The sequence below is a fragment of the Hippocampus guttulatus genome, chromosome 6 (genome assembly GCF_054856545.1).
Source record: "Hippocampus guttulatus isolate MCC_2025c chromosome 6, RoL_Hgut_1.0, whole genome shotgun sequence".
NCBI classification, from domain to species: Eukaryota; Metazoa; Chordata; class Actinopteri; order Syngnathiformes; family Syngnathidae; genus Hippocampus; species Hippocampus guttulatus.
The window spans coordinates 18340731-18368418 of record NC_141266.1 but is presented as its reverse complement, the minus strand read 5'-3'; the positions used below and the strand labels follow the sequence as shown (position 1 = coordinate 18368418).

General features: G+C 43.2%; 1 protein-coding gene across 8 annotated transcripts in view; it reads right to left on the bottom strand.

Annotated features, from left to right (window-relative positions):
* Nucleotides 1–24837, bottom strand: part of thsd7ab (thrombospondin, type I, domain containing 7Ab) — a 76131-nt gene extending 51294 nt beyond the window's left edge. For all 8 annotated transcript variants that reach the window (XR_015101253.1, XR_015101254.1, XR_015101255.1 and 5 more), the window contains exon 1: nt 24415–24837. Coding sequence is in view for 4 of the 8 variants with exons in the window: in XM_086114301.1 (XP_085970427.1) it covers nt 24415–24538 (124 nt within the window). In the remaining 4 variants the exon portion in view is untranslated. The remainder of the gene's footprint in view (nt 1–24414) is intronic.
* Nucleotides 24838–27688: the final 2851 nt, after the last annotated feature.

Here is a 27688-nt window from a genome sequence, read left to right as displayed (position 1 = left end):
TTACGAAGCAATACAAAAGGATGCAGCATTCCATTTGCAATGCAATTCCGAATTGAACTAACTCGCTCAAATTACGATGCGGTAAGATCCGGCTCACTCCCATTTTCATAACATATGATTTTTGTACAAACATTATTTACAATTTAAGGCTCACAGCCTGAGTATTTATTATCAGTCGCAACTCAATGAAAATCTTTTTTGTAATGCGGACTGACACAGGGCATCGCGATTCAACCTCAAATGATATCTGTGACACACTTTTCCCGAACTGGGCCATCACATCTTAAAAATTTGACTTGAATTCCTGACAAGTTAAATCGTCTGTGAGTAATACAGTGAGCCTCATTAGCCGGAACTCAAATACACTTCAGTAATCTCACGCTTCATTTCTAAAAACTAAAGCACAGCGAGCGAGAGTAGAGAGAACCAAAAGTACCACAGTGTCATTTATTCATGGGGGAGACTGAGGGCAGGTGGAGGAGGTTGCTCATTCCTCTGACTTATTCCTTCCTAATGACTTTTTCCTTCTTTGCAGAGGAGATCCCTGGCCGAGTAATGAGACATTTTTGCAGGCATGGCAGCGGCTACACTGACAGCATCACTTGGGAGCTCTTGTTAGCGTGTCCGGCTATAATTGCACAAGATGTTGTCGGGGGGTGGGCGCAGCCGCAAAAGGCCAAGGAGGACACACTCAGGTATATTCCACACGCATTTCAAAATGTAATATGTTATACATCTATCAGTGAAGTGTCTGAATGATAATGCATCATACTTGTACGTCAGTGTTACTTTCATCAAAACAACTGTACACACAGACATTTAGATTTAATAATACATTGTTGGCCTTTAACAAGACAAGAATGACGAAACACTTATAAACAAATAATAATACTCAAAGACCCAGAAAGTGAACTCAGAGTACATTAGTTTTGAAATAACTCATATCCATCTGTTCTGGCTCCTGAAGAGCCATGTTACATTTGTTTCCTATTTTCTCTTGCTACAGAGCTGCTTTATTTTGTATGGTTAATTCGTTATTGTGAAGGGCACACCGGACGTTGTGGAGTGAGACACTTCCTATTTAACGTTGCACGGGGAACCTCCGAATGATGGACTGCAACTTCGTGTCGTAGGCCAAGCACAGCCTGTATGTAATTTTTTTGTGTAAATGTATGTCATATTATTAACTAGTGGGGTGTGTCCACCATGGATTTACATTCGAGGGGCGATCCAATTGTTTACAGTTAGCATTTACGCACAGTGATTAGCACATTAGCTCATTAACGTTAGCTACACTAGCATAGCCAGGCGTTCGTCACACGATGGACCAGTGGGGTACATTGTTTTGCCACGTTTCATTTTCCAACAACGTCTAAGTGTTTTATGTGTTGTGTCTGTTCCCGTTTGACACCTTATTGAGTCGCCTGTGAATAAATCGCAAGAAATTTCAACGGTGTGGTCATTGAAGGAGTTATCTGTCTGACTAGCCGCAACGGGGATGCGGCGAGGGCGGAACACCATCCATCCATTTTCCGATCCGAGGGTCGCGGGGCATGCTGGAGCCTATCCCAGCTGTTTACAGACAGTAGGCGAGGGACACCCTAAAACCAGTTGTCAGCCAATCGCAGGGCAAAAATGGACGAACAACAATTCACACTCACAATCACACTCAGGGACAATTTAGAGTGTTCAATCAGCCTGCCATGCATGTCTTTTGGAATGTTGGAGGAAACCGGAGTACCCGGAGAAAACCCACGCAGGCAAAGGGAGAACATGCAAACTCCTTGGGATATTTCTGGAAGAGTTCGAAGAAGTGACTGGGGAGGGGGACGTCAGGCTGCTGCCTCCGCAACCCCACCAATGCATTTCAATATTTGCATTAAGAATAATTCCATTTAATCCACAGAGGAGGCAAAAACAATTCCGCGACAGCATCAAATAACAGCTTTCACTTATTTCCCTCGTGGTCACCCCTTATCAAATGGCGAGAGCGCGGAGGGACAGATGATTGATTACTATTAAAGCTGTCAGCGGCCGCCCCGCACCAGTCTGCTTGCGCGACGGCTGCCGCTCGCCGAGGATAGATCTGACGAACGACAGCTCGCTACTCTTCCCGCGGGGCGCTGCTCGCTTGCTCACTCGTGCTAATTTGGGCCAAAAAAAAAAAAAGCCCACGCATCCACTCACAGACAGGAGGCGGGAGTGTATTTTGTCGAACAGGGGCTTGGGCCACGTTTCTCACAACAGATCAGCCGGACGTCCGTTGAAAGATCTACTTGAAGACATGCAGTGTAATTGACCGCAAGTGTTAAATTAATTCTTTGAGGGACAGCGGTTACTACAGTGGACATCTTTTCATGTTCTCAGGTTACAGGGTTCATGAAAGGGTTAATATATACAGTAAACATGACCTCACTAAATTCAGGTAACAGGCTTGTGACTAAACCAGATGCAGCACCTTGCCACAAGACAAAAGTGATACTTATGTGACTCAGGGTACTAAACATCGACATTTTGAGTCCAAGGAAGGGAAATTCCCCACACCTTAAACCCATTCAGAACTTGTCATTAATTCTCAAGAGGCGGGTAAACAAACAGAAACTCACAAAATCTGACAAACTCCAAAGACTGATTATGCGATTATGAGCTTCCATCAGTCAGGATGTGGCCCGGAAATTAATCGACCGCATGCCAAATCGAATTGCAGTGGTACTGAAAAAGAAGGGTCGGTATTTCAAATCTTGACTCTTTGCATAAACTTAATGTAATGGTCGATAAAATCCTTTGACACTCGTGAAATGCTTGTAATTGTATTTCAGTTTATGATTGTGACGCCTTAAAAAAAGATCGAAAAACAGTCAAGCAACAATCTGTGAAAACCAATACTTGTGTCGTACTCGAAACATTAGGCCAGGTCTGTACATGAATTGCATTACTCACTCACAACCCGTGCATTTGAAAAATTACAACCACAGGAACTTGGTGGTTTGGTTGTTAAACTCCGGAGGAAGTGTATCGAGTTATTTTATGGATTTATATGAGAATACTGATTGTTCAAAGGCAGTTTTAATTCAGAGGATACTACCCTGCAATCGAGAGGCCGTCCTTGTTGTCATTTGTAGTTTCAGGAGATAGACTCAATAATGGGAAGAGAGTCATATAAGGCATCCTTGTAGCTGTAAATTCTCCAGCGGGACTTCAGGAGTACATAAAAAAGAAGTGGCGTGCCATCATCTCGGTGTCAGTGATGCAAGCAGGAAGAAAAGCTGTGGATGATTCATGGCGGAGGGGGGGGGGGGGGGTGATAAACAAAGCGCAGGCGGGAGATGTTGTGCTCTGCTTTCTACTCAGGCGGAGAGGAACTGTTAAAGTGCAGAGGAGGCCTTGATGAAGTTTGTTTGATCGGATGTGAGGACGCCTTGATCAACGGGCTCAATGTTCTGGCCTTTTGATTGCTCGTGATGTCTATACTTTGTACTTGCATGTAGGCGCAGCATGCCAAGTATTGATGTTTGATATCCGATTGGAAGTTTTGGAAAATTCAGCCCCAGAAGCTGGTTTCGCTTGGCAACAATGGAAATTGGAAGGGCAGTCTATCATCAGTAGACAAAAAAAAAAGTCTCAAGAAACCATGCACAAAAATACACAGGGATCAGCCATTTTGGTTTGAAGCAGTCAATTTATGGTGCCTTTGGCAATTTCCATAGGTACTTCAAAGACAAAACGTCATTTTGATTTTTTTTTTCCAGTTCCTGTCAGATTTGCTCCCTGCATAAAAGAGAGGTGAATGACGCTAAATTGCAAAGAATTGCAATTGCAAAATACATGATCCAGAAGTGTGACATGTGAGCCCAAAATTGAAGGTCCAGGTCTGTAAGGAAACCAAAGCCCTGAATGACGAGCAGCGCTACAACCTCGACAAATGCAAATATGGCACCTGTGCTGGGGCTCCCACAGAAATAGTAAGGGTGTCAAGCGGAAACGATGAAGCCGCGATTTCTGTCTGACAACTCCCAAGCTCCTCTCCAGCCTGTTAATTGGCTGGATACGACACAGATTAGCAAGCCCTCGGGTGACTGTTGCTAGGATAACCATACGCAGGCGTCTCAGGAACTTTGTCTTCTGCTCTAAAAGTCAACTTGTCTGTGAATGACGCCCCCCACCCCCCCTTTAAAAGAGGCCATCTTGGGACATACCTCCCCAAAGACATCATCATCATTCCGAGGGCTCCGCTCGATAATTCTGGGGAGGCAATCAATAAGAGCGAGCAAGCGTTTTGTGCGCACGCATTTAGAGGGCCGCGAATCAACCGGGCGGGCTGCCGTTGCCTCCATATGGCGACATGTGACGGCAGGCGTATGTTTGTGTGCCAACTGTAAGGGAGCAGTCAAGTGAAGCAGGTCTGCTGATTCAGCAGCTGAGATTGCCGCTGAGCAATATTACTGTCAAAGGGCTGATTCATTTAATAAAAACGTGAAGCTTTTAAAAAGGGCGATTTTGTGTAAAAGTGACTTCATTGCTTGTGTGGTGAACCCAAGTTGATCACTGTTCCAGACCCACCCGTGACTGACTAATTGACAAACATTTTGTAATCGTGAAACTTTGCAGTTGTGTTTATCAGAGTTTTGAGGAATGAAACATGTTTGATATAACCGTAGGGTACAGTGAAACCCGATTTAGCACGGGAAATATGGACCAAACCCAACCGTGAGAAAGACCGACCATATAATAGTTTTATAGTTTATCCCCCACCATACATTTAAGACAGACCGTAACTAAATAAAACACACTTTTAAAAGTATTAATTTCAGCTTGTGCTCACTTTCTCATTGTCAGGCAATGGAAGACTAGCGTATAACATCACTTTGAGGAAAAGAAAAGATTCTTGTACAGTCCTCCAAATAAAAGGCAAATCATGCTTGAGTCATGCTTTTTATTGTCATTCACACGACATATAAAACTAAACCTAGGCGTCGGGCAGAAACCTTCAAAATCGTCGCCTTTAAGAAGACTCCAAAAAAATCGGCATGATCTTATTAATTTCAGTCAGTGATTATTTACCCATTTAAAAGCCCTACTTGAGTAGTGAATTGTCCACATCAACTTGCGTTTAGCCTCTTAAAGCAAATGTCAAGCCAAAGAAATTCCTTTGAAATGACCTTTTCTATATGCCCCACTAGTCCAAACACCAGATTCTGATTGTGCTTGTGGAATATAAATTAAACAGAAAAGAAAATCTGCTGTTTTCATCTTTACGGGGCTGCCATTTTCTCCTGTGCTGCCACTTGGTTGTTGTCGACTGAATTTGACGTCACAGTGACCACAGGCTTAGCTAGCGAACATCGTGGCTCACCTGTTTTCTGGGTTTTGTCACATGACACCAAAAGACACATCAATATACTGTACATGAAGACTTGTTTTAATCAAAACATTTCGGCCTCTCTATGATTATTGAGGTTTGTGTCTTTCACTGCTAACAGTAGCATTCAAAAGCGACAATGCTAAAAGTGTGGCTGATGACCTGCAAGCGTCTAAAGCGCTCCACAAACTAAAGGAAGCAAGCTTTTTTCTGCTGTCTGCACTTTGCACAGCCACTATGTCATGAATTTGATTAAAAATTATAATAATTCAAGTAACGGTATTTTTGAAGCCAATCAGCTGCTTTTACTTTTCAAGGTCAGCGGCATCAAATGAAACATTCATGACTGGTTTTGTTTGCAAATGTCTTACTTATAGCGCTTTTATTAATAAAAATATGAATATGAAATATATTTTTTATGAATATGAAAGTTTGAATATTAAAACGGCAGCTGGTTGGCCCTTCCAACTGAGTGGGGGGGGGGGGGGGGGCAGAAACACGTCATAATAACCAGAGATGATTTTTACTTCCAGCTCAATAACAATATCAGGACGAGTCACACGACTAAAAAAGACGAGTGATGTGACTGTGTTTTCATGGAGATCGATATTGGATATGAACATTGAGAAGGAATGACTTCCCAAAGGGGAACAAAAGCTTTCAAGGAATGCCTCCATTCACACAAAGGAGCCAGCAGAAATGTCAAATGCACATTCACTGGGCTGGAGGCATGTGGCTGGCACACACACACACACACACAAATATAGCAAAGGGTAAGAGAGATAAAAAACGGTATCCTCCATGTCAATTGCGCAGATTTGAGTTCTCCCCCTCGGCTCCTCCAGAGACACATTTCAGCAAGCGCTTTGTTCTTCGAAATAAATATTTTTGTTCCGGAGTTTTTGTTTGGTGTCTACGTTTGCGGGATCCAATCGCTCTTCAGTTTGTTCTGAACTGTGACAAAGGTTAAGAGAAGTCCATTTCATCTCAAAAACAGACAACTCCAAGAAAAGAATTGAGCTCATAAACAGACAAGCCCAAAGTTTTTTACATAATTATAAAATGACAGTGAAATGGTATGTAGTCTCATCATATTCCTTTTCCCCCCGAGGTAATCTAATTCCTCTTTGTAAAACCACGGCAGGGAGACTGCGGTGCTTTTGCTTTCTCTGTCATCCCTCCGATTCCCTTCATATTCTCTGCTAAGGAGAATAGTGGTGTCTATACGTGAGCGGCATAGCGTGAGAGCACTGTGGAGTCAAGCACCACTTAAGGTTAATACCCTCAATTTCCATGCTGGAGACCCCGCCGTTGACGAGAGACCACTTCTTTTCAGAGAGGACACCGGGGATGGGACTTGAGCGAGTTATGAATGTTTGCACTCCGCTTCCAATGCAATTAATAGCCCCCTTTTTACTCCGTCTGCCAAAGCTGCTTTTTCCCTATGAGCCTGGGAGATCAAGCGTACTCCTACTGGATTTTGGACCCCAAAAAAATGAAAGAAATAACAGCCTGATTGTTGCCATGATGGCAGCTGACAATGGATGGATGGTGGACCTGCGAAGGTGGAGGGGCACCTCGGCTTGATTGACAGATTTATATTAAGCGTGCGCACACTGTACACGACGCGTGCAACACCCACCCCAACACGCGCAAGTGAGGGAGAGCCTGACAGGAAGGTCAATGAGTACCAAGATATGGACCAGACAAACCCGTTCACTCAAAGATGGACACTCAAGGGAATATACCATTCAACTATTCTTCTTTTCTCTATTCTATTGTCTTTTTTTCTTGTGGAATTGCTGCAGAATGTTTTGATTTACAGTATTACTTTTATTTTTTTATTTTACTTTTGTTTTGTCTGGTCCTGATATTATCAATGGATTCTCAATAAATAATGACTTTTTTTGGAAAGGTGATAATAAAAAAATTCAAAAAAGTCAAAAAATTATCATAATTATTATTATTATGATTACTATTCTTATTATTATACATTAATTTTATAATGCACTTTACAAGTATTTTTTCTCGTAAAATTTTGACTGGTGTGTATTTTTTTTCATGGAAAGTTTTGAAAATATTTTTTGCCTTTCAGGTTTGTTATTTTGCTTTGAAAAAAAAGAAAAAATATATATATATATATATTATAAGTCAATATATATAAGTATATATATAAGTAACATACATTACTTTGGACATTTTAAATGGGGCTTGACTCGAGTTGCTTGAAATTTGGTGGCAACTCGACTTGACTGATTTTATTTTTATTTTGGCAAAGTAACTTGAGACTTGCTTGTGACTTTCACATACGTCACTTCCTCCCACTTCTGATTATTCTCTCAGTTCTGTGGGAACAATGAGTAATACCGCAGCTTGGTTGGGGACTGCCTCTGCCTCTTTTTCTTGCTGCATGCCTTCCACTTGCGCTCAGTGCTACCCAAAAACAACCTCCAAATACACTTAAGATGCACGACTCTAAATTCGGATTTGCCCGGCACGGAAAATACACTTTGAAATCTGCAACATAGTGGGGGCGCAGACACTGATATTAATCCCCGTCTGTCTTGTTTAGTTCCCACAAAGCATTCCTGTGTTTGCTCGGGGTTCGATTTGGGATTTTTTTTTGGTGTCCTGGAATGACTCCAGATGTTTAAGCGAGGATTTTCTGCCTCTGCGTGTGTGTGTGTGTGTGTTTATGAAATGTAGGTCAGTTCTGGTGTCGTAGCCTGCTGGTGAACCCTGCAATCACACCGCTGTGGTCAATGAAAGATGGCATGCGGAACGCAGCCATGCCACGGACCGTCCGTGTCCTCATATCGTCTTGTACGATAAGAAAAATGCAGACCACCATGCAAGCGACCAGCCCTCGTTTGAAAACTACTTAAGAGGAGTGACCCAACCTCCTTTTAGTCGAACATATCAATTGCACCTGACTACAATGAATATCTCTTAAATCCTTATTCTTCCAGTGAATGAATAGCCTTTACAACATTTTTCATGTGCTTGAATCTTGGTGGAATTTAACCCTGCCCCAAACTCAGTCAAGCCCCCTGGAAAGTTAGAAAGAGTTAGCTTCCAACATCACTTTCACTGATCAGCATTAAATGAAATGTCTACGATAACAGGTTGTACGAGAAAGTCTTCAGGATCCATGCATGAAATATGACAGAAAGTCAACCATTTTGGGTCAATTCCAGGGTTTTAATGCAGTGGCAAACTCTTACTAGGGAATTCACCCAAATGAGCTCCAATCGGAAGTGAGTATCCGAAATAAATAGGTGACAGAAATTTGCAATGCATTTGTTGTTGTTGTTGTTGTTTTTTGCCTATGGCAGATGCCAAATCTAAGGCCCGTGGACCATATCCAGCCCACAATTTCCCTTTATGTGGCCAGCTAAAGCAAATCAATTGCGTCGACTTCTTGATTCTTGCTGTTATCTAACCAAAAACTGCAAATTGTCACTGAATTTCGAAAGTTACTGAATTGGTCGATCAGAGTCTGCCAGTGAATATTCTCACCCATCCAGTTGTCATTTTCTTGGTTGGTTTGTCACTCGATTGGACAAATGGCTTTTTTTTCCCCCAGTCAGTTATGCAGTCATTCAGTCTGTCAGTTAATAAGTTAGTGAGCTCGTTTGTTATCAAGTTATTTAACTGGTCAATTAGTCAGTCAACCAGTCAAACTGAAACTGTGAAAGCTATAATAAGGAAAGCAGTTTCTTACTTGTACATTAATTGTTGCTCAAAATGTGAAAGTGATTGCATTAAATCACTGCATGATGCTGGAGCTGGATCCTCCTTTCTCGCGTTTCTGACAGGTGGTCTAATCAACTATACATTTGACAGGCCGACCATGCGCTTTAATGCTATGCGTTGCTATACCAGAAGTGCCCGCAGTGAAGTTTGGCGTCAATATAAAGCATGTGCCACATTTGATTTCTGCTAGCCGAGCTGTTTACTACACTGGTGTGTTTACTCTTTGTTTGCCAGCAAGCGTAAGGCGCAAGCGTAAGGCACTAGCTAAAGAGCACGGCAACGGGACAACATCATACAGCGTTCAGCAGGGTGCCGAGTATCAGGCCTGTTTGTGTGGAGGAAGGGCGCAGCAACAAGGCCTAGCGGCGGCAACGGCAAACGGGGAGGTCACACGTGCCATGATGAATTACACTCCACGTTGTCGACATTGTTGTCATCTTGTGTGCTGCTTTTCCATTAATGAGTCCTCTCGAGGGTGAAGGGGGTTCTGCTCAATTCTACTTTGTGCTGTATGTGTGTCTGCAAATGACACCGCTAACATAATTTATGCTTGCGCTTATGTTGCATCAGTACAGCCCTTTACGTAATGACGTAATGCCACTTAAAATAAACCACATCAGAACAAGGTAAATATACTGTAGCTGATAACAAAGAATTACAATAAATGATACCAGAAACAGTCTCTGTTCCAAGGTGACACAAGCAAGAAGCCAAGGTGTGACCAATATAGGCTAAACCACGTGAAAAGCTGCTCAGCTATCGACGCGATCTTTCAGCTAAATGCCAACTTTCTCTCAGTGGATAACACATGCACCCTCTAACGCGTGTGCGTGTGTGCGCGCGCGTACACTTAAGTTCAAGCTAAGTGCTTTTTCCCGGGATAGAAACGTGAGTACAGCAGCCTCACTACAAAGGAGGACATAGCACCTAATGGATAAACATCTGAATAAATAGTGAAACAAAGGATGATGAATGAACTGCCAGACGCCACCCGAGATGGTATTTTGTAGCAGCTAGCTTCGTCAGCTACCATCAGCATAATACAAAACAAAACTTGGAGAAAGCTTGTAAAATGGAGCATTTGGTGCGACTATCTGGGCGTGCTATGTTCTAGCCAAGTTAGTGGGACAATCAGACATTCGGGAAACTGGTTACTCAGTCAGTCAGATGGTCACTTAGCTGGTTGGTTAGTTAGTCACTCAATCAGTCATGTAGCTAGTTGTTCATTCAGACAAGTCAGTTAGCTGTTGGTCAGTTAATCAGCCAGACGGGCACTTAGCTAGTCAGTCCGAATGAGAGTTGGTCAGTTTGTTCGTCAGACAGTCCATTAGCTGGTCAGTTAAACAACTGTAAATGAGTCAGACCTGAATGCTGGGTGGGTTAACCTGCATGCTACGTCGTAGCTAGCTGTGGAGACCACAGTTATTAGCTAGAGTAAGCCTTGGCTGGTTGATGATGCGCATATAGCCTGCATCATGGTTATGTTGGCTACAAGTTCATTCAAACTCACTGAATTCTTTTGCGATTTTGAGTCAGATTGCGTTGTTACAAGCATCGGCCATGCAGCTTTGATATAAGCAACATGTGGATTGGTTCTTTAACATAGAGACCATTGCGGGACTCCCTGTTCAACGTTGCTGCCACTTAGAGTGAAGGCTCAATGGAGAGATGGACGCCAACGGCTGCCGACTTGAAATGTATGCGTTTGGCTTCCATTTTCAAAATGATCGTCAGCTCCCGTGGCATTTCAAAATGTTTTGCGCATCTTGCCAAATTGTTGCGCTTTTGCACATTGGATTTGGTGGCGTGCCATGAGATGTTATTTCCCAACTAAGTTTCTTCATGGTCACATGATGGCTTCTTGCAGCCAGAGAATGACAGCTGACACCAGGCTACCGTGCCGTGGACGTCAGTATTTACAGAAGCAGATCGCGGGGTCGCCACGTTGCTCCCGCCCCAGCCATCTGGCAGCATGGTTTTAATCCAAGGCCTTGTCACTGCTGATTAGCCTGCCGCTCCTTCACTGTCACAATATTGCTCCAAACAGAGGTGCTAAAAGTACTGACATCTGCGGGCTACTTATGTAGAAGTACAGACACTTGTGTGTTAAGACTCTTGAATGTACTTAAGTAGAAAATATTTTTCTTGTCAATTTATAATAATAATATTAATACATTTTATTTATAAGCGCCTTTCAAGACACCCAAGAGTCCCACTAGTATAGCAGGGCTAAGTGTTGATCAGAAATCAAGACAGAGGATTTTATATTACAAGGAGGACATAAATAATTTAATTTAAAAAAAAACCAAAACAGTTTAAGGCAGTGTAAATGAAGTGGGGTCCAAATCCCACAAATACACACTGTATTATTCAAGTAACTATTGCGCAAGCCTTTGTAGGTCCAACTTAAAAACAAAACAAAAACAAAACCTGATGTGGTCGGGAAAATTCTTTCTTTTTTTTTTAAATCTACATCAAAAATATATTTAAGGAGTAAGAACACAAAAAGCCACCTTTGATTAAAATTTACCTTTGACCAGTATGTCATTACATCAAGTGCAAGATTGTGTTATTTTTCTTAAAAAAAAAAAAAAACACCCCAAAACACACAAAGCTCTTTCTGTCCACTTCTAATTACTATCACGATTTAAACAACAGTAACAACTACAGAGTATAACATACAGGAAAAAAAATATGTGGTTATTTCCCACCACTGCCTTTCAACATTGGTGACTCGTTTCCTATTGCAGTGATACTCCATGCTGAGTCTTCTCTTTTCCTCCCAGCAAATCCTCTCCACCTCATCTGCCAACATGCTATGGCGTCCTTTCCGTCATCTCTTTCTCTTCATATTGTTCCAACGAGCAGCTTTAAATGAGCCACATGATGTCATTATTATCGTCCGATTTAAAACTGGATGAATCGCCAACGAGTTTGCTGCCGAGGCGGCCCGTTTTATGTCTCCTCGGTATGTCATAAATACTCGTTACTTGTGGTGATTGTGAGGCGAAACGCTACAAGTGCGATTTCTATCAAGTAGCACATTTTAGCATTTCATTTCCAGGTTCTGCTATAACCGGTAATGGCAGACATCCTGTGAGTTTTTGTGTGTGGGTTCTTAAGACTTTTATCGGCCTATTCATGGTAGAAATGTCGACCAAATTTCACGCTCAAAGCTGTAAAGGGCTTTGAGGGTGAATAAAAAACAATCCCAATTTGTAACTTGTTGGGAACCAAACAAAATCTCGAGAACAAGTTTGTCTTTTATGGACACCTGAAAATTAACCCGAACACGTGCTTCACGCTAAACAATTGATGCATATTTTGGTTTCTCGAAACATTGACACGCATCTGCAGTACTCGATCATGCGCCGTGATTTTATGTTAAACGCTAATTAGACATTAGTGTGCAGCTTGAGAGAAATGATCGCTGCGGTTTTGTTGGGCTAATCATAGCTCGTTAGTGGCTTGGCTATTCTACAGGCAATGAGAAGAAAAAGCAAAGAAGGGAGCGGGGGGGGGGGGGGGGGGGGAGTCAATGCTCTTTCACAGAACGTGGCCATCAATTTAGGCATTGGCAAGCACTGTCACTAACAATTAACCAAAGCAAACACGCTGTCACTTTCACTCTGAGAGCACCTGGCACTTTCTGGGTCACTTTTAATGAGGCCCACAAAGAACAGCTCACACCTCAACCGCGCTTTATGCGGTTAACCGTACATGTGTGAATTGTTGTGATAAGTGGCATATTCATTCTGGTAGGTACACATTAAATGTCTGCGGTAAGGCCACGAGGTCCTTGACATTGACAGATTGTGACGGATGCCTTGACTTAGCCGTGAAATTACTTCAGGGTCGGGAAGCGGTGATAGCGGGGAGAGCTATTTAAAAAGGAACCTTGGGCATACTCATTCCGACTGTTACGGTAGCACTTGTCTGCATCATTGATTTCCTAAAGAGAAAAGAAAAATCCAAAATGATGTTATGAAATGTTTTGTTTTATAATTATTACATTATGTTACTGTCCTTCCTACTTTGAGAACAAAGAGATTTTAGCTGGTATGCATTACAGTGGTCCCTCTACTTCCGAACGTTTCTTCATACGAAATGTTCAGGTTGTGAAACGCCTCAACAGGAAAATATTGTCTCTTGTTACAAAAGACATTTCAAGATACGAAAGGTAAAAATACAACATGGGCTGCGAGTCGCCGCTCCGAGTTTCCTGAAAGCAACATTCTTATAGCTGCTCTGCCATTGGCTATTACAGAGCATCATCCTGGCATTCCATTGGCTAAGAAGGACCTCTTGTATGGGTCTATGTGTGGAGATAGATAGATATGTAACTATGCAGCGTCCTAGTCATTCGCCCCTCAGGCGATGAGACGTTCCGATAGTTTTACATAAATGTGAACGGTGAAAAGAAAAGTGTTCACAAGTCCGGCGATTGCCCACTATGCTGCTGTTTGCCTTGGACATTTTCTAAGGATTGTTAAAAGCTGACATAAGCCAACGTCCTTGGATCAGTTCTTTACAAAATGCCAGGCAAAAACCACTTCTGAGAGAGAACATGGACAAAAGATGATGAGGATGCAGTTACAAGTTAAATGACCATCATTTTTATTCTTTACTCTATTCTTTGTTTTTTGCATTATGCACAACTCTCATTTATTGTGCAATAATTTAATTGTAACATGCATTTGTTACATATACAACATGCCTGTCTGAATTTTTGGGGGAGTGGAGGGGGGGGGGGGGGTGGAATGGATTAGGGCATTTACATGGAAAAAGCGTCTCTACTTACAAAATTTTCGAGTTAAGAAATTTCTTCCAGAAATAATTAATTTCGTAAGTAGAGGTACCACTGTACATTATAATTTTACTGTGTACATGATTTTACTCTAGGTTCAAAAGAAGAAATAATGGCTGTTGCGCTTTACTATAAAATGAGATTCAAACTAGCAGAGGTCCTCTGTGTTTCCAGCCATGGCATCTTGACACTTTTCTGTGGGTCGACACATGGTAGATCTGCTCACCGAATATCACGTTGCTTTGGTAAAACGGCTCAAGGGCTGAATATTATACCATTCGCTCGTGCACCAGAGTTGACTTCCTGTTTGTGTTTTTGGGTGAGTCATGAAAATATTGCTTTTGTGCTGCGTCCACACGCAATGAGAAAAGTTAACATTATTCAGAATCTGACAACGTCCATCAGACTTGTGTCCAGGGAGTTGATCTGTCTTTGGAGGGCTCCTGAAAATGGCTACATGACCACAAAATGGATGCTTCAAACCAAAATGTTTTCAGCTATGGCTTCTTAAGACTTTTTTTCTGGGTTTCATCATGATAGACGTGTTCACCACATTTCATGTTGCTATGTTAACCCTTTCAAGGACAGCGGTTACTACAGTGGACAGCTCATCATGTTATCAGGTTACAGGGTGCATGAGAGGGTTAAGGTGACTTTGAGGGATGAATTTTCAAATATTCCCAACGGCACTACCGGTACATTTTCACCAGGACAAAACAGAGCTGGAAACCCTTCAAAGTGCCCAGTCATTTGTCCAGCAAAGCATCTGAGTAATCCAGCATTACAGATCTTCAATCACCCAAGCAATGTTGGTTACATAAGAGCCAATACACGAATGTCATGTTTTCATCTACTTCCAAGCGTAATAGCCTTAATACTGCCTGACTACATCAAATCACTCTGTGTTTACATGTCTGTTAGGGAATTACATACCAAGTAGATACTTTCCCTGACTATTGCGTTTGGCTGTACATTTTACATTTGCAGCACAACTACCCTACGACAACACAAACATACAACTGATTGACAGGAGAGGGAGAGATGAAAGATTAAGGACAACGCTGACAGGCGGCAGGATATTTATGCCTGAGCCTTGGCGGCATTATTGGAAAAAAAATTAAAAAATCAGGAGGCAGCAAAACGCCCTCTCCAGGTAAATGTCACAGGGAGCTTCCTCCCGGGAATAATGGGCATGTTTGAATGACGCTTAAGTGCTCGCAATATGGCCGCTGGATTTGTTTGTCCTTTGACCTGCAGACTAGTTTTGGCGAAATACCGCGGGGATGAGACCTTTGCGAGACTCCCTGCCCACAAAACTCAGTCAGAGCAGGAAATGTTGCGGTTTCCCCAATTCAGCCTGCAGCGTTACCTGGAGATTCTGGGACTGGAAATACGGCAAAGAGCCTTTTGGCATGCAAATAAGCTTCTCCTTTTGTAGATTTGGCACTACATTCGAAGTGCAAATGAATTTTAATAATCACTTTGTACGCAAAATGTACTTTGAAGACACAAAAATCTTGAAATTCTGATTGGGTTGAGTTAATCTTTGGAGTCTTGAATGCTTTTAAGACTTGTCAAATGTCGTAGGGTTCAAGTTTTTTTCGATTTAACGTCACATGGGGCAATTAACAACTACATAAACGAATGCAAAAAAAAAAATCTTTTCTCGACATGACATGTTGAGACCGCGTACACATTACATGAGTGCAATTCGCCAAGACTTGAGACGTACTTGAGACACGCACATGTGACTTGATCCCAGAGGGTATTTGTTGTTATTGGTCTTCTCGCTTAAAGATTATACGACACTGCAGGCAAGACTGCATTAATGAGGTGACTAGACTTGCGCCAGACAAAATGACTTGGGCACTGACTGCCGACTTAAGGTAAGACTCGAGCCTTACTTGAGACTGACATCAGTGACTTGACCCCACCTATCCCTTCACCAGCAAAAATTGAGCCTTGTCTCCGCCTTGGTATTCGTGACTAGCATTCGCATCAACAGCAGCAGCAGCAGCAGCAGTCAAGCGGAAATGAAGCAGTATTAAAGTGGAAAAATTAGCTCGTGCCGACTTCTGCTGTTCCGCGTCACCGCGGCCCTAATGGTTTTCCGACAGCGCCATACCATGACAGTGCACTCCATTTAAAAAAATCTTTCCACGTCTGGGCCAGATTGATCTGTTTGGTGGCATAAGAGACGCCTCTCGCATTTGCTAAACGCTCCCATCCATCCCCAAGCCGAGCGCGATGCCAAAGAGTGGTTTTGTTCTAAATGGTGCAGCTTACACTAAACCTGGCTATTACTGATACAGCAAACTCGCCGGGTTTAGAGATTATACTTCATCCAAAAAACTTTATTTAGAGTGAGATAAGAGGATTCCCCCCCACCGCCTCTGCCTTACTTCATCCATATTGCAACAGCAGCAGAACATATTTTTTTCCACCCCCGATAGGCCACTGTGTCACCGAGCCATGCTACGCGCATTTCTGAATGCACACATTTATGAATCTCAACCTTGTCCTGAAATTCACTCATGAGGGTGAGCAGCGGTTTGTTTGCACGAGACACAACCGCCCCCTTAAAACAGGCTAATTTCAGAATGAAGTGACACATCAACCATTGTTTGTCATACGGGTCAAGTTATGGATATGAATATATCATTATTATTCGAGAAGTAATTTAATTGAGTGTCAGGTATGATTTGGATAGTTGTGAGGCCATCCGCATTTGACATCTTAGCTATCAGCTTTGTCATTTTTGTGAGCATATCACTCCCTGGCCCATGGCTCGCCAATTGACACGTGAGCACGATTGCAAAACTGCCACCTGGCAAAATGCTTCCCAGAGTCAAAGTCCACCAGTACCAACTTGAAGTTTGTAAGCATAATCTTTGGCAATCCTGGGACCTCGGGTATTGTATTTCATGCCATATCATGTGGAAATGTGTCCTATTATGACAATAAAACTCCCTGAATCCTTGAATAATCTTCCTCTTCAAGACCTTGAATAATCTTAAATTGGGACGGGAAAAGCAATATCACTGCCTGAAGAGTCGAGCGTTAATGTACTGTATGCTGCTTTCCACTCAGTGACTCAAGTCTTCCGGGTGAAGGTCCCACGGAACCTTTAGTAGCGAGTCACGACAATTCATTAGCCTGTCGTTCTACTCCTACTAATGAATGGAAATAAAAACACAGGCCTAAAAACGGTTTAACTAAAAGCCCTAGGCTCAGTGTAAACCACCAAATCCCAAAGAAGGCCTCTTAATTCTTATGCGTGGCCTAAATTTGTTGCTAAGGATCTCATTTTTGTTAGACCTCAGGTGCTATGCTAATGAGGGTCACCAAGAGTCGAACATAAACTGGTATTCCCAACAGGGGCATGTTTTTGTCTCCTCCGGGCGGGAAAGAGATTCCTGCTGGAATGTTTAATGTAGCAGGCCGAGACGCCGCATGGATACTGTATGTTTATTTTCTAATAGCTCGCAGCTACTGTATGTCAGCGGGGCGGCTGCTGCGGCTAAACAGAGATGACAGTTTTTATTTCAAAACTTAGTGAGGTCGCTGATGAAGTTATTTGAGTTGACATTAAGGTGTGCTTGTCTAAAATAAAAATTCCAAATCCCTGATACCAAGTTTCAAAATATTGTAGAATAAAATACAATTTTGGGAGTAGGAAGCATTAGCATAACACGCTAGCCCCCAGCGAAACTCACGTTCCAGCCAAAAATCAAAGGTGTGAGTGTTTTTATTTTTTTTTCTCGCGACACATTTTTTGAAAGTCATCATCGGGATTTTGTGGGGAAAAAAAATCCAGCAATCTGAAAATGAAGCAGTGAGACGTGATGAATGTGCCCTTTGAAGAATGAAATGCTACATACTTGAGCACCAAAAATGTTCCATTTTTTTCTTACGAAAGTCAACTAGTGCGAAACGTAATAGATGAGCTCATGAGACTTGAGAGGTGACAGCATTTACATATCAACTTTCAATAGGTACAGCATGATCACACATTAGAAGCAGCAACCCATACAAACTTCTTCTTTTTAATTACATCGTATCATTTCCAGTAGACAGCAGTGGCGTCCGGTATATTTTGGTTCTACACTAAAGGAACTAATCCGTTATATAGTGGAGGTGCTCATGATGATCCGCGATCTATTTGTATTCACAACCTAAGCTGCCTCTCCATCAAATTCCGATATGTCACCCTTCAGTGGTGATTGCGGAGGCAGCCACGCACGACCCACAGAGCGTAGATGACAACCTTTGTTGCTGCCGCGCCAGCTGAAGGCAGGCGGGCTAACATCGGGCCTGTCGGGGAACCGCCACATCGCTCTGTACGACCCCAAACGCACCCCTATAACGTTCACATTTCAAAGTCCTGGTTTCACATAATTCATTTTGCATTTGCCAATTTTGTTTATAACGAATGAAGTTTGAGTCCATTCAATGGTTTTTTTTCTCCCCCCCGCCCCCCAGTAAACTCTCCATTAAACCAAATGAAATGATTTATTTTTGGTCTTGTCAAACGATCAATCTCTTGTTATGAATTTTGATGTTCAGCTCCTGTTTGGAGAACGGCAAGTTAAAAAAAAAAACTAAAAACATTTTGCATTAACGTTAAACAGTTTGCAATGTGCAATTGTGTATTTAAAAGTTCCGAGAAGGTCAAATGAAGTTCACCTGTAAAGGTCATTTTAGGTTCATCCTGAAATTTTACCCCAAAGCCCAATCATTTCATGACTAGTGCAGCATACAGTTCAAAGAGTATCTGCCCTGCATGCAAGAAGAATAGTCGTCTCTCTTGCTGCCGACTGAGCTGCCTTAATGAGCCCTTGACGGTCAGCTGATGCGTGAGTCGTACAGTAGATCTTAGTTTTCATGACAAAGGTTTCGATACTGGTTTTTTTCCCCCCTTGCAGTTTGCTCAAATGTTGTCAAAACTGCAAAGGCAATTTCTGAGGTTGGCTCTGAGACACCTCGGACAGATATTGCACCTGTAATTGCAAGCATGGGAAGGTCTTGGCAGCTCGCGCCTACGGCGAGCGTAATGAAGTGCACACCAGACACTAGGGAGGGAATATATGTCATGTCATGTGAGCATGTATGTGCCTCTGCGGGCGAAACCATGAGTTCCCAGAATGAATACCACAACATTTGATGACTTGATGGTGATGGTATGAATAAACAGGTGCGCTCCCATGTTTGATTCGGGATGCCACGAAATGTTCCCCTGACAGCAGACAAAAAGTAAAGCAGGGTGAAATAGCTGCACTGTGGCTACCGTCATCAACAGTTGTTTCTATTTAGCCTACATTAGCTGCCATAGGAAAAAAAATGCCTTACAATACTTTACCTCCCCGTTATGATACCTGCTTTCAATTGGACGAATTCCACAGTAGGAGTTTCTCAAAGTACACAAGCCATGGAAGTCACTCCAAAAAATTGTAAATAAATAAATAAGCAATAAATATGTCCTGTTTTAATTTCAGTCATGGATCCTTCGGATTTGTTCGTGCATCCTGTTACGATGGACAGGTCCACCCAATATGGTCTCGAGTTGGTCATACTGGTTTTGGGCAGGGGCGGTTCTGGATCAATTTCACTGAGGGGGCCGGGCTGGGGCCAGGGGTTTTGATGGGGGGGCACATTCAACCCAGGGCTAAAAAGACAGATTCGAAATCTTATTTGACTTTTTATTTCTTCAGACTTTGAAATTGTAGTCATAACATTACAGTGATGAGAAAAAAACAGTATTAGGAGGGCTAAAATGTCTGCAAGCGTAACAATACGTCTGTTGAGAATATTCAAGCCAGGGGATGATATGGTACCAGCCACCAAAAATTGCAAATACACTGAAGCTAGATGTTTTACATGCATATAATTATCCAAATTTTAAAAGGCAATGTCTTATATATTGATCCTGTTAAATAAAAATAAAAATAAAAAGGGAGACTAAAAAAGTTACACACACACACACACACGCGCGCATACATGCACACGCACACACACACACACGCGCGCACACACACACACACACGCACACACACACACACACACACTCACACATGCACACACACACACACACACACACACGCAAATAGCACTCGTGTCGTGGTAATTTCCTTCTCTGCGGACTGCTTTTCATTTTCCCGCTCATTTTTAAATGGCGCAGCGCACTAAAGGGTCCGACTAGAATGTTAAATCACGCACTTTGGTTCCACCCTTCGCGTCGGCGACTCGGCACGACTGTGTAATCTGCGCTCGGAGGGGGGGGCCAGAATCGGTGCTACAGGGGCACTGGCCCCCGTTGCCCCCCCCCCCCCCCAGAACCGCCATTGGTTTTGGGGGTAATTTTTTCACACTTTAGGAGAATTCTCACATTTGCCCAAAATCGCTTACTTGTGACTTTCCTGTGCATTATGGAATGATAGCTATGTCCACCAAATTTCATGCCAGTTTGTGATATTGGTGTTTGGGGCTATTTATGTATTTTTCTTAACTTTCCAGAAGTTTTGAATCCCCTGAAAATGTTTGAACCAAAATAGCTGACTTCCTGTTCAATGTCAGGCATGGGTACTTGAGACTTTTTCGAGCATACTGATATGATAGACATGTAGAACCAAATTTTGTGTTGATCAGTGAAATTGGTGTTCAGGGCTAATTTTTATTCCCTCACTTTCAGAGACTCCTCAAATTTGGCCATAATGGCTGCTTCAAACAAGCATAAAATATAAAGACAATGTATGAAACGGAATAACAATAGATATTAAAAAAAAGTAATAATTTACTCGGTGGCATCTTAACTCTTTCATTCCACAAGACGTACTTGTACGTCTTTTTAAAATTAGGCCCCGCCTACCAAGGACGTACTTGTACCTCTAAGTCTTTTTTTTTTGTTTGCGTCATAGAGAGAAGGGTCTGATGCAATCTGAATAAGCTGTTTGCATTGTAAACCATGTAAAAAAAAGTGACCAGTAGGTGGCAGTGGTGCCTCACGTGCTTGAAATGCATGCTTTTAGAAAAAGCTCTTTTTCTCCGTTTTTTGCCCAGGAATCGCCATTTTCATGAAACTTAGCCATTTTGTAATGCCGATTGCTGAAGAATGGAAAAAGATAGAAACATTTTTTTTTCTGCTGAAAAAAGAGGGTCCAAACTTTATATTTGGTAGGCTCCATGTTTATATAGGATTAGAACCAAATATTCTGTGGGCCTTGCAAGATCAGTGAAATCCAGTGAAAATGGCTGGGATTGAGGGGGTTGCTCCAGTGAAAATGGCTGGGATTGAATGAGTTAAGGTGCATCACTTTTTTGTTTTCGCATATTGCTTCTACACTGACAAACTGGTAGAAGAACTGCACTTCTTACCTTCGCATTCGTGCTTGGCAGTGGTAAGGAATGCTCTCTAGTATTATGGAAAACAAGAATAGAACTGGAAATGGAAGGTGGTGTCTCAAAGGGGCCAGTAAAGTGTGTCATACCTTTATTGCCTTCATCATAGGTTGTGTTAGCCTCGGATCTCTCACTTTCATTCATCTTATCTGTTATCCTCAGCACTACCTTCAGTGAGTGTCTCTCAGTAGAGAGCTCAGAGCACAAAACTGCTCTGAGCCGCCTCACCTTCCAAAAAAAGAGATATTTCCGCACAAGCAAATAGAAAGCGAGGCGGGGAGGTAAGGCAAGGAGAGGCAGGGCCTATTCCCCACAGTTTTCGAGACAGGCCCCGCATTTGAGCTCCAGACTCATCAATATGCAAAACATCAGCATATCGCTTGCCACAGGAATATTCCCTCCTCAGCGCACAATTGTACACAAACACCATCACACTTTGTCGATGATGTGCAAGAAGGAATGGAAAAAAACCCCAACCCAAAACAAATATAATCACATTTTGATTTAAAGAATAAAGAAAAACACGTTAGGGATTCATTCAAAGCCCTAAAATGTGCGAATCGGCCGAGGGAAAAACTCCAGGCTCGCAATCAATGCGATATGTTACACTGAGCCCGACTAAACTCCCAGTGGCTGGATTACATTTCAAAGCACGGAGCCCTCCCGGAGCTTTTCCGCCCATTGAAAAAGCAAAAGAAAGGTGGTGTGGCATGGGAGCTGGAAAAGCGCTTTCCGTAAATCTTTTGGACGGTCCCAGGAAGAAGCCGTTACATTCCAGTGAACATTTTGCCAGTTACAGTCCACTCGCATTGTGGCCAGAGTGGGGCACTGACCACTCAAGTCAGTGCGTGGAATTAAATGCTACGTTTTTATGAATCGACACATTTAGTTGACGTTAGTTAGTTACTTGGTTGGTTGGTTCGTTCACATTTTAACTACTCCTTCATTTTTTTTTTTTCACTTCACGCCGTTGTATATCAAGCCAACTTATAACTTATCACCCTTTCGTCCACCCTGTAACCTGATAACATGATAAACTGTCTACTTTAGTAACCACTGTCCCTGAAAGGGGTTAAATTTAGACTCGGAAGTCAAAGCAAAAAAAAATCTAACAAGCGATGACTGATAATTGGAAAAGCTCCTAAATCAAGGTATCGTATCATGCCATTTTGATTTGAATAATTAAATCCGGGATTGACTGAAAGCCTTAAATTGTGTGAATGTAATACAAAGACTCCGGGCTCGCAATCAATGCGGTACATTACACTGAGGCCAACTAGACTCCCACTGGCTGGACTGGATTACATTTCAAAGCACGCAGCCCTCCCGGAGCGTTTCCACCCATTGAGAAGCAGGAGAAAGGTGGCGTGGCGTGGGAGCCAGGGCGTAATCGTGGCTGACCGAACAGCGGGGTGGATGTAGGTTAAGTTGCTCTCTCTTTGCTGACTGCATGCCGCTCCCCTTCCTCAAGTCCGCTCCCCTTCCTGGCGTGGTAAATCCCCGCTGCTTTAATCTCCTTAGCGCGCTACATCCTCTTTAAAGATGCAAGAAGAGGTGGCGAGGTGCGTCAAATGACGAGGTGGGCGAGCACCACAAGGCACGACAGGCATGGATTCGGCAATTGAGTGGGCAAAGTTTGACAGGCCAATGTTAAACGATGACATGGTTTGAATGCAAACTAGGAAATGGCAAAACCTCATTTATCGCGGGGCATACGTTTCTGAACCACCCACGATTGATGTCTATCCGCAATATAGGAAGAGTCCATACAGTTTTTAAATATATAAAAACTGTTTGACACAAGGTCACGTGGTGTTGAGTATTTCTTGTTCCGGAGAATGTAATTGGTTAACGTGGCTACACAAGGATTGTTGTTTGACTTTTACGTGTGAGATCACACATGGATTGTCCTTGCTTAACGTGGGGCTACAACAAAAGACAAATAATTGTAGATTTAAACATAGAAACAGAAAAAAAGCTCAACTACACCACGCAATTTCATGTAACAAACGTCTGCCAGCTCCCAATAAATAAATAAATAAATAAATAAACACGACGAAATGCCATAGATGAGCGAACAGAAATCGGTACATTAACACACACACAGGGTAGCTGTTAATTGCGTTACATCGCTTCCATCCCTGTGTAGCCACATTAACGACATTCCCTTGGTAGCCTTGTTAAATTTGTCGTGATGCACCAGATGTCATGGGTAAATCCAGCTTGAAAAAAAATTCGCGTGTAGCCACGGAGATGAAAATCGCCTTGTAGCCACGTTCGGCAATGACATTCCCTGTTTAGTCAACTTGACGAATGCACTTGATTCTCACACTTTAAAGTTGAACGAAACACAATCCGCGCGTAGCGATGTGGACAAAGAATAATCCAATGGCATCTCCCTTGGAGCCATGTCAATGAACAATATTCCATGTGTAGCCATGTTAATGAATGCACATGATCTCACACGTTCAACCCCAACCTGTGTGGCCATGCTAAGCTTCGGCATTCCCTGTAAAGTAAAGTCAACTAATGCACATGATCCCGCACATAAAAGTCGAAGTAACGACAAGCCCTATGTAGCCACATTCAGCAATGGCATTCTCAGGGTAGCCAAGTTAACTAATGAATCTCACACTTAAAAGTCAAAAAGAACAATACCCTATGTAGCTATTAGCTGCTTCATTAGCCCCGCGTTAAGCAAGGACAATCCATGTGTGATCTCACACGTAAAAGTCGAACAACAATCCTTGTGTAGCCACGTCAACCAATTACATTCTCCGTAACAAGAAATACTCAACACCACGTGACCTTGTGTCAAATCCATCAAAAACTGCCCTCTCTCCTCCTCCTCCTCCCTTCCCGTTCTGGAATAATGCCTGAATGGCATCACCTGAAAGGAGCGTAATCCAGTGCAACACAGATCACAGCGAGTTGTTATCGGGGTCATCTTTCCTGTCCTGGTTTGATTTCGTTCAAAGTTGTTTTGAAGGCAAACAGAGCAAAGCGACTGTCTTGATTTGATTTGATACCCGTGACCCACCGACACCTGCGAATGACATACTCGCAGATCAACAAGACATCATAGGTTCAGCTCTACCTGTTTCCCAGAAGTAGACGGACTTCCCGCCGTCATCCGTCTGCGCGAAATCTCGCCGGAAAACGCAGCCCAGGAGAAGCAGCAGTGGCACCAGGAGGTGCCAGCTGCCCCTCCGCCGCCCCATAGTCCGGGAGTCCCAAGGAAAAAAAAAAAAAAAGAAGTAAATCCACTCAGCTCGGGGGGAGGTCAGCTGAGGAACAAGAACTGCAGGGGAAAAAAAACAAAACGGTAGTCCTATAAAAAGCCAAGATGAAGTAGAGAGCGGGTCACTTTGAGGCAGGAGGAGTGGAAGGACATCCAAATGGAGAGGAGTGATGGAAGGATGGAGGGAGGAGGAGGAGGAGGAGGAGGTGGTGGCGGTCAGCGGGAGAGTTGCTGTCGGAGGCTCCAGAGAGGCTCCTCCATGGTGTCCTCCCTCCTGCGCTGTCGTCTCCTCTGCCGGCGGAGAGGCGACAGTGGGCGAGGATCTGCAGTGTGCTGCCTCGCTCTACCTCTCTCACTCACTCACCTCGCTCGCTCATTTGCTCTTTCCGCTGCCTTATCCTCCACCCCACCCCTCCTCCCCACCTTTCCATTACCTGTCTTGTCCCCCCTCTCACTCTCCTATTATTGAGGCCCGAGTACATCAAAATTGGCTGTCTTGCGCACCGCAGATTTTTATTTTAAATTCAGCCCCTGAAGCTGGTTTCGCTTAAGAACATGAGATTTGGGTAGGCATGAGTATCAGTTAATGAGTAGGCCTACAAAAAGTCTTGGAAGCCACGCCTGAAAAGACAGAGGAAGTCTGCAGTTTTGGTTCGAATGGTTTTGATTTTATGGTCATTTCTGGACCCTTCAAAGACAAAATTTCCAAAGGATTTTGTTCAAATGTCGCCGATTTTGAAGAATGCAGATGACTTGGGAGCTTGGCAAAATCCTCTGTTGCCCAAATCATATCAAAGCCTGTTTACTTTCGCAACATCAAATTTGTTAGGCATGCCCGCATTGAGGAGACCCACAAAAAATTCCAAGACGCCATGCCATAAAAGACACTAGAAGTCTCCCTTTTTGGTTTGAATATTTAAGGCTCAAAAGCGGGCGGCCCGGTGGTCCAGTGGTTAGCACGTTGACCTCACAGTGCAGAGGTCGTGGGTTCAATTCCGGCATGCGTGGGTTTTCTCCGGGTACTCCGGTTTCCTCCCACATTCCAAAAACATGCGTGGCAGGCTGTTTAAACACTCAAAATTGTCCCTGGTGTGAGTGTGAGCGCGGATGGTTGTTCGTCTCTGTGTGCCCTGCGATTGGCTGGCAACCGGTTCAGGGTGTCCCCGCCCCCCACTGCCCGCAGACAGCTGGGATAGGCTCTGGCACCCCCCGCGACCCTTGTGAGGATAATGGATGGCAGTTCACAAAATGGATGGATGGATGTTCAAAAGCTCAATTTTCCAGCGGATTCTGTTTGTAGTATTTATGATATTTGCTCCATGTACAGCACTTTAAAACAACCAGTGATGGTTGTTTTAAAGTGCTCTATAAATACAGTTGAGTTGAGTAAATTGAAATCAAATAAACTAGACCGATGGACGACACTCAGTTGTGAGAAATTGAGAGCTTTGGTTTGTCATTTTCTGAGAGCGAAGGATGGCAGAAAGGTTGAAATAACCGGCCATAAAAAACATGAAATTATAACACAGCAACTCTAAAATTCGCTCCCAAAGATAGTTTCTCTTTGCAACATGGTATTTGGTAGCATTGTTAATCATGAGTAGATTCCCCCCCACCCCCTCACCGAAACCAAAACAGCAGCCATCTTGGGTAAAGGTTTGCTTCCAACTCAGTATATTGATACCATTGCCTGGCACGTTCAGCTCATATTTCAATCTGGGCATGAGGAAGGATGGCCCCCTCTCCGACCTTCTCCTACTTGCTCTATGCTCATGCTCTTTGGGGGAACACAACAGGAGACCAGCGGGGGCCTGAGAAATGCTGCTACTGAATCAGAAAGGCAAAAAAAAGAGCACAGCTCCATGCAGGGAAGGCGGAGGCTAGGTTGATGATGATGATGATCATGATGATGATGATGATGGCGGCGGGTGGGAGCAAAAGACTGAAGCAAAAACATGGGCGACAGCACAAAGTGATAAAAGAATGAGGCAATGACGGGGGTGTACAGTGTGAATTCATTCTTTCAGTTCGGCGCCGATAACGAGCACACGAGCGGCGACTGACTCCAATTAGGAAATGACTTGTAGCAGACGTGTTGATTCATGAGCAAGGTGAGGGCGTCCCACTTAAGCGGTGTGTCTGCCCATTACAAAACAATCAAAGCCAGGCGACAAAATGTGACCTCCACAGAACACATCAATGGCCTTCGGGCTGCATCATCATCCCGTATGATTCTTGCCCTCCTAATTGCACACAGTACAGCGCGGACCAAAATGTATTGTATTTCTGGAGGCGTCCCGAAACCTTTGTCCAAACTCTATAGTTCATTCACTTCTGTAGTTGTCGAAATATGTCCCCTCTTTCACTTTCTGTTACTCTCCAACCTCCACATTTTCTTCACTTGTTGACATGTCCCAAAACCGTTTTTCCAAGTTCCTCATTTTACATACTTTCTGTAGTTTAGCCAATATTTCTATCCAAAGTCAACTCTGCAGCTGTTCAGTATTTTTCTTTCCCCCCCACATTTTTTACTGTTCACTTCCTTTGTCCTCCCCTAAAATTATCCACATCCATAATTTCTTCTTTTGCAGCAGTCCCAATATTTTCACTTCCAGCAGGTGACCCAATACTTTTGTCTGATCTCCTGCAGGCCAAAATGCCTCGACGTAATGATCTTCTGATTGCAAACAGTTCAGAATGGACCGAGCAAGTCAAGCAACAGATTGCATCATGGACGAACGGGTGCGACTGCTTCTAGGTGCTGAATTGGTGCTCACTGTAAAGATTTATCACCTTCCGAGCGAGTGCAAAAACTTTTGGATGCAAGCCATCGGGTTTGTTTTATTGAAGTGTTTGTTTTCTTCAGTGCCGCAAAGGCCCTTGAGGAAAGGTCCTGTTTGCATATAACTCAATGATATAATAAAACACACACACACACACGCGCACACACACACACACACACACACACACACACACACACACACACACACACACACACACACACCAGTTAGGGCTTTATATGAATGCCACTTTTTCTACATTTTTCACTTTCTGTCCGTGTGACAATAGTTTTAGTCCAAACTCCACATTTTCTTGACTTCTAGTAGTCAAAATCGCTGTCCAAGTTCCA